Source organism: Barbus barbus (assembly GCF_936440315.1).
Source record: "Barbus barbus genome assembly, chromosome: 44".
Lineage (NCBI taxonomy): Eukaryota > Metazoa > Chordata > Actinopteri > Cypriniformes > Cyprinidae > Barbus > Barbus barbus.
In genome coordinates this window covers 24382501-24397586 of record NC_136722.1, presented here as the reverse complement: position 1 = coordinate 24397586, position 15086 = coordinate 24382501, and the positions used below count along the sequence as shown (strand labels likewise).

General features: G+C 35.1%; 2 protein-coding genes across 3 annotated transcripts in view; one reads left to right on the top strand and one right to left on the bottom strand.

The window, feature by feature from the left end:
* The window catches only part of gfod1 (glucose-fructose oxidoreductase domain containing 1), a 29207-nt gene extending 22732 nt beyond the window's left edge, over nucleotides 1-6475 (top strand). The window contains exon 2 of one of the 2 annotated variants that reach the window (XM_079406820.1): nucleotides 3617-6475. In XM_079406820.1, the coding sequence (XP_079262946.1) occupies nucleotides 3673-4539 (867 nt within the window). In that variant the 5' untranslated portion in view covers nucleotides 3617-3672 and the 3' untranslated portion in view covers nucleotides 4540-6475. The remainder of the gene's footprint in view (nucleotides 1-3616) is intronic. The other variant, XM_079406819.1, reaches the window with a different exon arrangement.
* A 7241-nt stretch (nucleotides 6476-13716) lies between these two features.
* LOC306863069 (receptor-type tyrosine-protein phosphatase eta) overlaps nucleotides 13717-15086 on the bottom strand; it is a 12898-nt gene continuing 11528 nt past the window's right edge. The window contains exons 10-11 of the mRNA XM_079406232.1: nucleotides 14525-14596; nucleotides 13717-14422 (exon numbers count right to left, since the gene is read on the bottom strand). Coding sequence (XP_079262358.1) covers nucleotides 14525-14596 — 72 coding nt within the window. The 3' untranslated portion in view covers nucleotides 13717-14422. The remainder of the gene's footprint in view (nucleotides 14423-14524; nucleotides 14597-15086) is intronic.

Sequence of the window (15086 nt, the reverse complement as noted above, 5' to 3'; positions counted from 1 at the left end):
CATTGGAGGATTTTTAATGAATTAATTGGTAAATTCCTCTGTAAAATAAGTATTTGGTCACCTACAAACAAGCAAGATTTGTGGCTCTCACAGACCTGTAACTTCTTCTGTAAGAGGCTCCTCTGTCCTCCTCTCGTTACCTGTATTAATGGCACCTGTTTGAACTCGTTATCAGTATAAAAGACACCTGTCCACAACCTCAAACAGTCACACTCCAAACTCCACTATGGCCAAGACCAAAGAGTAATGTGTCATATTTCACACTGAAACAATATTCCAGCAGAAAAAATAGGATGGATACAGGTGACGTCAACCAAAAAGAAAAGTCGTGTCAGAGGGAATTTTGATGAAGCATTTTAAAGACATTTGTTTTCTTTGGATCAAACGTGCAATGATCAATTATTTACAGCAAGAGCAGGAATGTGCATTTAAGAAAGCGAATGGGGTCAATTTAGATTTGCTGTGGACTGTAAACCTGAACAGATCATCTGTCTCTGGGGTTTTCCTGCAGAACTAATGGTTAGGGATGTTTTTATGCGTACAGATGAAAATAAAGCCAGATAAAAAAATAAAGAGATACTGCATGTATCTCCTCAGCTCTGGGTTAGTCTCTGCTCTTGATTGCTGATGGCTCTGTGTGTCTCATCATGAGCTGTTGTGTAGTGCAGTGCAGATTTCTCTCTCTCTCTCAGAGACAGAGCTCCATTAGGATGATGGAAGTGTAATTATCTCCCCTCCGCTGCTCTCTAACGCCAACAATCAAACTCAGCGCCTGGAGAAGAGCGTTTATGAACTCAGCAGTGAAGCTGAATCTCAGCCAAGCATGAACACTGAATGATATGCAGAGATTTTACACCTTGCAAATGTAACTATTTGGTTTTCTGAGACATTTTGAACATTTTTGTGGTCAATGTTAATGAAAAATATATATCAAAATTATCTGGCTGGTTGAAATTTGACCAATATTGCAAATGTGACAAATCAGCTATGCCATCATTTTCTGGGAGAAGGGTTAATGCAGTGCATTTCTGTCATAGTTAAATAGTTTTAAATTAAAAAACGTGTTTTAGTTGCAACGAAAAATAAATAGTTTAATAAATATATAATTGAAAATTAAAAACAGTATTTGTTGCATTTTATGAAAATAAAAAAATATTAATCTATTATTGTAAATCAAAAGCAACGTTTTGTATATTTATATATTTTGTATATTTATATTTTCCATTACAATTGTAAAATTCTGTTAAAATTATTTTTAAATAGTTTTTAAAGTTAAAATTTTTTATTTATTTATTAATTCTATTTTATATTATATATATATATATATATATATATATATATATATATATATATATATATATATATATATATATATATATAACTTATATTATTTATTATTATTATTTAATATTATTTTAATTTTATGTGATGCAGTGTTGCTTCTGAAGTAAAATGCTCTTGTTTTAAGGATTTGTAGATATTTTACATGTAAACCTAGACAAAAATATGAATATTACTAATAGGATTTGATGTAGTATATACATGCATATGCCACTAGTTTTCTTTTGTGCTCAATTATATTGGCATCTACCCTGACTACAGTTCCATAAAACGAGAATACAAACATGATTACAAGAATATTTTACAGAAACACTGTACTAGTATGTATTCTATGGAGCTGTGATACAGAACAAACAAACGCTCAGTACTTTGAGTCTGGGAGAGCTGCTGATGTGTGTCAGTTCAGAGCTTTGAAGACTCGGTCGCTGCATAATTCATGACTGGAGATCAACCACAATCCCACACATCCACAAACCACTGCATTTGTGCTCATTTTTATGCTTTATGAGCTATAATACTGTATATGTGTTTGCATTGGCAGCTTTGATTTAGATTTCCAGATGTTCGTATCACAGACGTTCAGAATTGTATTATCACAACTTGACTTAATGTGAACTAGATGTTTGTATTTTGCTAGAATGTTTTGGAGTGGTTTCCAGGACGATGCTATGTGGTTACTAGGGTATTCTGGATGGTTGCTAGGTTTCTGAGATAGAAGATGCATAATTGTTTTCTAAGAGGATACTGTGTGTGTGTGTGTTTTGTGCAGGCACGATATGCTTTAATGCTGGTCGGATCCCTAGAGGAGAAGAAATTGCAGAGTCTTAGTATCCTCACACTAATGAGCGCTCTCTCTCTCTCTCTCTTATAAATCAGAACTCAGTCAGGTTGAGGGGGAGGGGCTTAAGAATAAAAGGGACTGATGACATCATCTGAAAAGGAAGGTTGTTTTAGAGGCGTGGCAGATTGTTATATTTTAATGGAAGACGAGCATTTCTCTGTCGAATATCTTGCACTGATCAGTCATTCACAGTAAGACCTGGAGTCCGTTTTCATTTCAGGTTGACTTGCTGAGCGTTTCTGAATGGTGGCTGCTGTTGAATTATTTTCTCTTCTTCCACACTGGATTTCTAGAAATGGGTCAGATGGATTAATGATGGGAGATTAGCCTGCTAGTTTATTCTGCTGTATGTCTGAGAAAAATGCTGTTCATCAGACAGTGAAGACATGACTTCACTATTGATCATTCAGCATCTCACATTAAATTCAGCTTTAAAAAAATTCAAGAAATGAATACTTTTATTCAGCAAGGATACATTAAACTGATCAAAAGTGTCAGTAAAGACATTTATAATGTTAGAAAACAAAATAAATACTGTTCTTTTGAACTTTCTATTCATCAAAGGATCTTAAAATAAAATGTATCAAGTTTTCCACAGAAATATGTCTTCATAACTAGAGAAAGTTCTATAATTCATAATAAAGAAGCACAACTGTTCAACATTGATAATAAAAATAAATGTTTGTAGAGCAGTAAATCAGTATATTATTATGATTTCTGAAGATCATGTGACACTGAAGACTGCAGTAATGATTCTGAAAATACAGCTGCAGATCACAGAAATAAACTACAGATTAACACATATTCACATAGAAAACAGCTGATTTTAAATTAGAATAATATTTCACAATATTACTGTTTTTACTGGATTTTGGACTTGGTGAGCAGAAGAGACTTGTATCTTGAAATCAGATCATTTTTATTCATTTGTTCACACGTTGGATTGAATAAGTCAAAAGTGAAATAATTTAAAAGTATTTCTCTTAATTCAACAAATATTCATCTCTCTCTGTAAGATACATTTCATTGTTTTGAAACCAAGTCTGAAATGTATTTTGGGAAAGTTTGTCATCTGCTGGTATATATAGGTACTACATTGAAAGGAAACCAGCAGTAAAACTGTTAAGTGATGTGATTCAAATAAAATTATCTTTATCTTATGCATTAAAAAAACACTACTCAAATAATTTTCTCTCAAAATTGCTTGTAATTATTTGTTAAATTTACTAAGAAACACCAAGTAACTGAATTTGGAAGTAGAATGGCTGAAATGGTAAACATACTCAAATAATCTTTGTTTTATATTTTGAGTATATTTATAAAGACTTGCAAAGCCAAAATGTCGTTATGTCTCTGTTTATGTGTTTTCTTTTATGCAAGTTTTGTTTCAATATCATCTACACGTCTAACTTTCTTTCTCATTCCCTCTTCTAGGAATTGGCAAAAATGTAATATGTGACCGAACAGCGACGCCGCTGGACGCTTTCCGCATGATGTCGGCGGCCCAGTACTACCCGAAGCTGCTCAGCATCATGGGTAACGTGCTGCGCTTCCTCCCCGCCTTCGTCCGCATGAAGGAGCTGCTGGAGGAGGGTTACGTGGGCGAGCTCCTGGTCTGCGAGGCACAGGTTCACGGCGGGAGCCTCCTCGGGAAGAAGTACAACTGGAGCTGCGACGACCTGATGGGCGGCGGCGGGCTGCATTCGGTCGGGAGCTACATCATCGATTTGCTCACGTTTCTGACGGGTCAGCGTGCGGCGAAGGTGCATGGCTTCCTCAAGACTTTCGTGAAGCAGACGGAACACATCCGTGGGATCCGGCAGATCACTAGCGACGACTTCTGCACCTTTCAAATGGCTCTGGAAGGAGGCGCTTGCTGCACGGTTACGCTCAATTTTAACGTCCCAGGTGAGTTTCGGCAGGAGGTTGTGGTTGTAGGAACGTCTGGCAGGTTGACGGTTTCCGGGACTGATTTGTATGGACAGAAAAACGACGGTGAAAACGGACAAGAGCTCCTCCTAAAGGACAACACGCCTGTCGGAAATGCGTCTCTTCCGGATAAGGCATTCCGGGACATCCCATCTCCGTATCTCACCGGCACCATCTGCATGGTTCAAGCCGTACGGCAGGCCTTTCAGGATCAAGACGACCGGCGAACGTGGGACGGCCGGCCGCTGACGATGGCTGCCACTTTTGAGGACTGTCTGTACGCACTTTGTGTCGTGGACACGATCAAGAAGTCCAATCAGTGCGGCGAGTGGCAGAACATCGTGGTGATGACGGAGGAACCGGAAGTCAGTCCTGCGTACCTGATCAGCGAGGCAATGCGGCGCAGCCGGATGTCGCTGTACTGCTAACATAGGGCTGGACGATATGGCCAAAACTTATATCACGATACATCTCTTAATTTCGGTCGATGCAATATAATTCCGATGTTGACATGAACAATTAGAGCTGCACGATTAATCGTTAAAAGATTGCGATCTCGATTCAAACACCCCTTTTTAAATGACAATGATTCACCCGTGTCTATTAAACCTTTGAAAAAAACCTGAAATACAGGGATGAAAGTTTAAAGTTCAGATATAAACATTAATGTCTATGGTGGTGATCAAAATAGAGCAAATCCCCTTTTGAAAGTAATTGGCGCTTCAAATCACGTTGTCCAACCACTAGGTAGCCAAAAGTGAGTGTTAAAAGTGTTTGTCATTGAATCGTTCATTCAAGAGATTTGTTCAAAAGCACCGATTCATCCAGTAATGAAACAAGTGAAGTCATTGAATCATTCACTCAAACCACTTTTTCATAAATACATACAATTATTAAAATTGTTACAATTAAAACAATTATTAAAATGTTTAATACATTCAAAATAATTAAATACTTTTAAATAAACTGCAGCAATAATATTTTGCCACACATTATTTAGTTTAGTTCAGAATCGTGATCTCTATTTGAGATGAAAAAACGTGATTCTCAGTTTATCCAGAATCATGCATCTCTATGAACAAAAAAGCCTCAGAAAAAATATCAAGAACGCCCACAATGGATGTCTGTACCTACAAACGTCTGAAAAATGTATTTGCTAAGTCTGTGAAACCTCCTCCTATAAAACTATATAATATAAAAAAAATAAAAATGGTACAAATAAATTAATGTTCACCTTTTATTTGTATTTAGCCTTCATACAAACAATGTGAAATCACCATCAAACATAAGACTCTCAGACTCACCTTATTAATATTAATATCTTTAAATTTAAACTATAACATAGGCTGATTATTCTTATAGATTGACACAAAAGGGCTTCAGCTCGGATAAAGAATGTGAAAAGTGCTCAGACTTGAAAGAGTGGACCACAACAAAAACACATGATGCTGGAGACGGGCTTATTGAGAATGCAAATTCATTCCCTGCCAGCAGGAGGCGCTTTTGGAGCGGCAGAAACAGTGGTTAAGTCAGGAACGGCTGTATACAAAGCAGCGCTCAGCTCATGAACGCCACTTTATTAGATAAAATTAAAATGTCTTCGAAGACAGTCAGTTCCCTACAAAGATACAGATACTATTTTGAATTTGAAACATGCGGTGCTCATGTTTATTATATCACCGTTATTGAAAAAAAAAAAAATTGCGATATATTGAATTATTGTCCAGCCCTATGCTAATGCGGCGTTTGAGCGATCGTGCATGCTTGCATATTGAGTTTTAATGCATTCGGAGCATTTGGAAAACTGGAGAAGTACATGCAACTGAAGGAAACATGCGTTTGTGCCTCATGCACGGAGTTTGGCTTGTGTTTTAATGCGTTAAAACATCAGCTGCTGTGTCAAGTATGCAATAAATCTGCTTTCGGACGAAAAAACAGCCACGCTTTGCTGAGATGCCTTTGTACCTGTGACATGTTTGTAGTGAGTGCAAAAATCGAACATGCAGTTTTTTTTCAACGTCGTCTATCTGTGCAACCCAGACAAGGTCGCTACAGCATCTGTCAGCATGTGTTAGCATGCTAGCGTGAGCATAGCGAACACGGACTCCTGCTTCAAACCATGCCTGCAAATGCATGAAATCTCCACTCGCACTGTAAACAGGATTTTGCTGTGTATTATGAGGTCGATCCGGACAAACACAGAGTATCAGATGTTTCTGCTTTGTTCGTACTGTTATATTTAAAATCCCGATGTTTGTGTGCATTTTAACTGGTATCTTGATTGTTATGGCTGTAAGTGTGGCTTTACGCTCCTTTGTTTTCTACCTGAAAGATTTTGAATAAATCTGCCAAATATGAACTGTCAGTGGTTCTCAATTGGTTTTGCTTCAGAATCCAGATTTTACATTAGAAATCATGTGGTGACCCAAAAGTAAACAACAATTTCCTTCAAATCAAACACTGAAATTATATTATACACTACAGGTCAAAAGTTTTGAGTAAGTTTTTATGCTTATAAAACCTCTTATTAATAATTGAGCACCAATAAGAATTAGTTTAGAATGATTTCTGAAGAATCATGTGACACTGAATACTTTAGTAATGATGCTAAAAATGCAGCTTTGCATTATAGGAATAAATTGCATCTTACAATATATTCAAATAGAAATTGGGTATTTGAAATTGTAATAATATTTCACAATATTACTGTTTTTACTGTATTTTTAATTAAATAAATGCAGCTTTGGTGAGCAGAATAGACAAAGAAGACTTCAAAATCTTGATTATTCCAAGCTTTTGACTTGTAGTGTATATAATATTAATATATTACAAATTAATATGAGCATGAGCTGTTTAGTCCCAAATATAAGCAAAGATATTAACATGATAGACTGAGTAGGAAAACAATTTTGAAAATGCTCAGATAATAGTAGCCATTTTATCTGTACATGTATTTAATGCCATCTGTGTTGTATTTTCTTTTACCATGAGTTTTGTTCATGGTTTTTGGTGTCAAGCAACCTTTTTTTCTGTCTAATTTGATTCTCCTCTACCAAATGTCAGATGAATTGGTTGAAATAGTGTAGAGCTTGATTGGACGAATGAAAGAAAGATACATTTTCCTTTTAAGCCTGTTTGACTTTTATAGTTGTATTTTATTTCTTATTTCCAGTTGCAAAACAGTAAGTTGAGAACCGCTGCTGAAGACGTTGCACTTCTTTGAGGGCTAGTACATGCCTTTTTAAGCCTGAAAAATATAAACCAAAATATTTCAGTCACACTAAAGGTGCTAGAGATCTTTCAGTCTGAAGATGTATTGGTGTAGATCTAGTTTAGGGGATATAATTCATATTTAAATGCAGTTGGCTCTACTGAAGCTTTGCAGTGTGTGTGTGGCTGGAGACACCAGTTATCAAGAGTAGGACGTACAGAAAACATAATTTTAAAGTCAGATTCTTGAGTCCATATGTTTTGTTAAGCTCAATTCTGCAGTGTTTTATTTGTGGACTAGGATCTGTTGGCTGTATGCATGCACTGAAGGAGTGTCGGCATCATCACTGTGCAACTTCTCACTGCGTCACGACGGCTTTGTATCAGCCTTGTGACGAAAGACTGGAGAGTCCAATCATGTGGCTGTGTTTTATGTGTATTTTATGCTGCTTGGAGGAACACCTGGGGGCTGTTCCATAAACCAAGATTAGAGTATAAACCAGGCTTATTTCGGTTAGTCAGGCTTATTTTTGGTAGATTCGGTTTCATAAATCAAACTTAAAAAAGTTCAAACTCAGTTACCCCGGCAACTTATGCTGGCAAACTAACCTGGTCCGGAGCAGGCTAACTGTCAGGCTAAGCTGAGCTCCTCTAACTCTGACCAATAGGAACGCATCCATATTACCACTGACTCTCTCACATACAGTCAGTTTAATTTATTATCGGTCCAAAAATAAAAATATACAGAAAATACACCTTAAATAATCAAATAAATAAAAAATAGGCTACAACCAACTGTATTTAATGTATTGTGCCGAAAATGTAGGCGAATGACATTTTAACATAGTTGCTACTTGTGCATGCAGTTGATCAGCAGTTTCTAGTATATGACAGCTGTACCTTTTATGGTTATTAGAACATTAAAACATTACAATCTAAAATGGCTCTTTAAAGCATTAAAGCATAAAAACACAATCAAAAGTTAAAATCACTGAATTAAAAATGTAAATTTATAATAGAAATCAGAGTACATTTTAACTGATAAGAGGAACACACATTTAACTCATTTGAGCGAGTGATTAACAGTTGCTGCTATCATAAAAATACACTTATATGTAGTAAAATTCTATGTGTCACATTTAATGTCCAACAACAAATATTTTAGCAGAATGTATATTTTATTCAGAATTCTTGCGCTAGTATTCTATTCTGCTCTGTCTGTGTAGCGCGCATGCGCGCCGCAGCGCTCGTTCTCTCGCATAAGCCCCGCCCACTCCGGACAGCTAAATGGATATATTTGCATGGCTTTCTGACATTTACAGATGTAAAAAATATACATGTGACGTATCAGTTACGCACTGAGGAAAACACAATGTTTCAAATGCGTTAAACAGCACAAATATTCGCTGTTTGCTATGGTGGATCGATTTGATCCATGATCGACATTAAGGGCTGCTTCAGAATAAGCGTGTACTCACATTATCCTGACTCACTGAACCTGGATAGCATTAGTCAGATTGCGTGAACTTGAATTGTCCTTTATGGAACCGCTTTAGTCCTGATTGATTTGTTAGGTTAGTTCAAGTCAGGTTTTGGACTTTAATCCCCGCTTTTCTTAGCGTCTTTTATGGAATAGCCCCCTGCTGTACTGGAAACATGCTCTGTGTAGTTTATAAATGGTATTTATTTCTTATTCAGAGTGTTTCATATCAAATCAGGACGTGTGTGTACTGTGAGACAGGAAATAGAGGCCTTTGCTTGTGCATTTCTACAGGAAGTGTGATGTCACAGATTAAAAGTCCCAAACTTAACCTGTCCCGGTTTCCCTCACAAATGTGATTCATCTCAGTGTGGGCACTCGACTGAAACCAACACTTGGTCAAGGTAATAGAAATGCATCTTCAAGGAAAAATCATCTCTGTAGGACAGGAGAATATTTAACATCATTCTCTCTCAGGCCTGTTTCACAACTTGCACAGAAGCAGCATGTCAATAAGGCTTGTAAATTTAATATTTCTGCTAACGAGAGGCATAAACTGAACATTTTGAGTGAGAAATTTCATACTCTATCATAATAGAATTTAATTTACATGAGGAGACAGATCACATTTACATAAACAAGCCAAAGCATAAACTCTAGCTTTAAACTGCTGCAATCATCTGGATTCAGTGAAATAAAGATGTGTGAAACAGGCTTTCTTTGTTGTTTTTGTTGCTTTCTGTCCTGTTTAATTTGCAGGAGGTAAATTTCTGTTGTGATAAAGGGATCAACATCAAAGCCACATGGAGTCATGTTAGCATTATGAGTGTCATGTGGTAATGATGGTACGAAATTAACACAACACGAGCTACACTGTATGGAAGGCCAATTCTGCCATAAAAGAAAAAAAACATAAAAACTGACAAAAAGTTGAAATTTAGATATAAAAATGAGATGACAATTCTGAAGTCAAAATTGACACGTCAAATTATGGCAAAAAAATCAAGCCAAGATCATTATACAGTCGAAATTATTACAGAGACAATTATGAGATAACGTCATCATTATGACAAAAAGTCTTTAATCTCAATTTCAACGTTTTTATCTCATATTTAGATTTTTTTCATAACTATGTCCATTTATGTCATACTTTAGAATTAGTATTTCATAACCTTGAATTATGACATAATTTGATTATATAATTTCAACTTTTTTGTCATAATTACGACTTTCTGTCTCATACTTTAGATTTACAATGTAATTTAGGATTTTTGTCATAGTTCGATAATCTCATAATTTCATAATTGTCTTAATTGACTTTTTATCTCAATTTTGACTGTCAATTATGACTTCTTTGAATTTTTATCATAAATTCTTATAATTTCGACGTTTGCCATAATTATGCCTTTTGTCTTATAATTTTGACTTTTTGTGTTAACTATGTATATCATACTTTATTAGTATTTCATAATTTTGAATATGTCATAATTCTCCTGTATCGTAACATCATACATTTGTATGACTATTTCATACTTTAGACTTAATATGTCAATTTAGAATTTTTGTCATAGACTTATAATTTTGGCTTTTTGTCCTAATTATGAGTGTTTATCTCAAATTAACTTTTTATGTCATGATAAAGACTTCTTATCTCATTATTTTGACTAAATTAGTGTCATAATTTAGATTTTTTTCCCCCTCTTAATTTGACTCCTAATATTGAATTGTGTCATAATTTTGACTCTCTCATAATTTTACCTTTTTATGTCATAGGATTTACTTTTTCCCCAACTTTTTAAAATATGATTATTTTTCTCATATGACAGTAATGGCCTTCCATAAATTGTCACTCAAACCTCCAGAGATGATTTTTCTGTGATGTGAGACATCAAGGCTGCAATATAAATAGGGCTTGATTTTTATTATTTTAAAACACATAAAATTGCCATGTTGTTGTTACATCACTGACAGCGATATAGAACTGTTTCTGTCCGAGACTCAAACTTCAGAGAGCCAGTCTGCAGATATGAGAGGGATGTTTGGTCATCTTCAAAGCTCTTCATCCCTGATTTAACATGAACACACTGGAGTCAAATGCCAACTACTGTAAGCTTGGACTTGCCTGTTTCTGAATAAAACTCAATGATAATTCATCTGCAAACCTGTGAAAAAAAACGTTACAACTGGAAATGTTTCAATATAAGACTGCACCTGTTCTCTGTGTTTGTGAATATGTACTGTATACTCTTCCTGCTGGGCAGCATGTGCAAAGACACCTGTGTGTGTGATGGAGACTAATTAAAGAAGGCATTCAGCAGAAAAAGCCTGTTTGGGTCTGTTATTGTAATATATGTCCACATTTAGTGCCACTGACCATTAGTTTTGAAGTGCATTAGTTTTCATTCCCTGCATAATCCTGTTTGGTTTCTGCTTTTTGTGCTTTGTTTTGTATATGAAGCCAACTTTGGTGATTTTAAAGGTTGGAAGAACACAATTCTTCATTGACATGCTCCAAAGTGGTTGCAACATTGTTTTATACGTGTAATATTTCAGAGCACATTCAGACATGCACATTCATTTCATACTGTTCTCTTCTGGAAATGCTAGACATTTAACATTTTATTATTTTTACTGATTTTGACAGTAATCAACGTTCTTATTCAAGTCCTTAAATGTAAAAATATCAGGAGACTTTTGCAAATGTTTCTTGTAATATTTCTTAAATTTGACTAGAAACCAATGTGCACCTACTTAATAAAAGCAATAATTCTCCGGTTCCAAGGACCATGCAGATGTTTTCTAATATTCTATTGAATTTCGAAATTTTCGACTAAATATTGAGTAACAAAATGTATTTATCCCAGGTGCTATAATAAATATCTCTACAGCATTTATAGTATAGTTTAGCAGTACCATAAATATTCTCTGAATGTTCAAATGTCATTTTTAAAATTAAAATGTTTTCTTGGTTATGCAAATGTTAAAACATTCAATTTGATAATTTTGCACACATTATGAAAATGTTACTTTTAAATGTTCTCTGAACATTCTAAAACAAGCAGTAACATTTAACGATGTCTAAAAGTTTTTATGCTAACATTTGGACAACATTATTAAAAGAGCAGATAACTTTGACTTTAAGAGACGCTTATGAACGTTAGTCAAAGTGAACAGGGAACATTCTCATGACTTTCGATAAAGTTTTATAGTTATATAAATGTTCGGAAAAGAATTTCTTAAAGTGATAATTATAGAACTTTCTCATAATGTTCAGAGAAACATTTGAATGTTCTTATGTTATTTGTACTTGAAATATCTAAGAAATGTTTTTTGCAACCTTTAAATAACCTACTAATCATGACAAGAAAACTGGATGTATCAACATCAATTTGTAACGTGAGTTATCTGCACATATTGGTGGAGAACGAAAGAACGTCACACGAATCATATGTTTAGTTTGCAAATGCTGCCCATCTGCTGTGCTGTGTTGCTCAAATGTTAAAGGAATAGTGTGCATTTTTATGCTTTATGGATGGTTTTGTGCATATTTATTGTGTATATCATGTATGCATGGACTCTTGTATAGGCTATATTGAAGTGACTGACACCTATTAGTCAGAGAATGTGCTGTAGGCTACTAGCAGCCTCGCTTTATTATTTTCTCTCTGAACAGTCCATTAACTCTGTTCAGCTTTGATTACGAGCAGCTGATCTGTGAAAAGCTGTGTGTTTGAGCATTCATGCTAGCACTACTCTATGTTTGTACATGTAGGCTAAGGGAAATGTGTGTTTTGTTCACATTATTCGACACAACGCCATTCAGAAAGTCTAGAAGGAGGTCTGATTCTTTGAATAAACTGGGACTGATAAATTTGCTTTCCTGGCTGGAGTAAGACTTCGATGGGGTGAATTGGTATGAGACCCTCGTTTGGGGATTTAAGCATCCAACAATTCATTTTCATCTTAATGAAAAAATGACCCAAATACTTAAACCTAATGCTGTACTCTACTACATTTTCCCTATTAATTTTACCTAGCCTATATCTATAGCTTATACTCTGGTTTGCTAGCTTGCTAATATTACCAGACAATCAGTCTTAATGACAAATTTTTAAAAAAACTAAAATTACATATGTTATTGTATGCACTAAATGGCATCAACGAGCCTGTAAAGACCTTTATGATATAAAAACTGTTAAGCTCTAAAATAAGCTTGTTTGTCCATTTTAAAGCAGAATGATTGAAAAAGATCATTAGTAAAACTCTTTTTATTGTTCATCAGACGGGAAAAAAAGACAAATATATGCAATATATTTTTTGTTTATTTTTGAAAATATTTTTGGTTATTTATTTTAAATAAATATATTTGTAATGTTTTTAAATATTAAAGTAACAGTTCTGAAAGGAGGGAACAGTGGGGGAAATACTGTAAGTTTTCAACATGTTTTTTTTTAATTACACACAGTTGTGATGCGGCAATCCGTACAAAATTTTGACCAGACACCGGCCTTAACTTCTCACTCCGGGAGAATCCATCAGTGAAGAAAAGGCTTGCTGGAGCTCGTTTGAAGTTTGCTACACAGCATGAATTATTAGAAGAATGTATCGTTAGGTCAGACGAGACAAGGCAATAATACCACAAGCTATGTTTGGAGGATAAATGGCTCTGTCCCTAAAAATACCATGCCAACAGTGAAGGTTGGAGGTGGAAATATATATATATATTTAAGCAGAAACTCACTTAATTTGGATACATTTTTCACATTTTGCAAGTAAATGTATCTTGATTTATTTGTACTGGAAAATAAATCCTTTTTGCAGTGCATATTATGAGGACTTATGGTTGTAGATGTGAATGTGAAGTTAGTAATTATACTGAGAACTTGCATAAAGTAGTGAAATAAAGTAAACAAACCCATGTGTAATATTTTTTATTTAGAATGAAACCAATCCCCAAACACACCAAAATAATCTGCAGGAATCCATCATAAAAATTTAAATTGGAATTCACATGAAGCCATAGCAGATGTCTTAACGAGTTCGTTTGCCCATATAATCATTAGAAATCAGAATCCGAAATCGCTGTGATTGTTTCACGATGCCAGTCTTTCGTCTGGGACAGTCTTCTCATCTTAGGCTTTAAACCAATGCACTTTCCATTGAAATAATGATTTTTAAATTGTATATTAAATGTACATTCAAACCCCTCACCAAGCATAACCAACACAGAAAACTTTTTGCACTTTTACATTTTCCAAAAAACAACTAGTATGATTTATAAGCTGTTTTCCTCATGGAGACCAGAAATTGTCTGGTCAATTGTCAAAAAGGTCAGGTTTTACTATCCCTGTGAGGACATTTGGTCTCCATAATGCCGGTTTACCAGAAATGTCTGTTTCTTCTCTGCATTTCTCCTCCTCTCTAGCTTGTTTCCTAATCTAGTCTAATAAACCTGGAATTGTATATTACGAATATTGTTGGTTCTTTGACTAATTGCTTTTGTTCCTCTTTTGTAAGTCGATTTAGATAAATGCTTTAATGTAAATGTAAGAAAAACAATTCACAATGCATTTCCGTATGTGATTTTCCCCCTTTGTTACAGCATTCAAAGGACGTTATCTCTGTGAAATCAGAGTCAGAGTTAAATATGAATCATACTAATGTGTAAAAAATATTAATGACAACATATGTGACTGGCTGGAGATTCAGCTGTTTTTACAAACCTAAGTTTTCTTTGCCCATCTCAGATTCCAGTGGACCTTGTCTTCAAATTTGTCATAAATTTGACTTTTCAGCTGAAAGACAGAACAGAAATTTGTTTATTTCAGTTCATTTTTCCAGCTATTTGAATAAAGCTGTTTTAGATTTTTTTTTTTTTTGAGCCTTCAAGGTAAAGGGTTTAAATAAAAATAACTATTTATCTGTCATAAATCTGGTCTATGAACTTCCGTTTACTCACCACCAGAGGTCACTCGCTCACCACATTGACTCTTGCACCACACTACTGTTGCACTTCACCTCAAACTACAATTCCCATCATCCATTGCACTGACGACACACACACAGCTGATTGCACTGATTATACAGTTTACTTAAACCATGGACTTCCTCTTCCTCTCTGCTGAGTATTGTATAGTGTATATCACTCTCCTAGCGATAGCTACTCTATGGAGCCACTCAGTTATCATAGCCTTGCCTTTTGTATTTTTTAGTGTTTTAATTCTTGCCCGTGTTTCCTGGATTACCCCTTTGCCTTGCCGTTCGGACTCAGTTTGCACCTCTCTT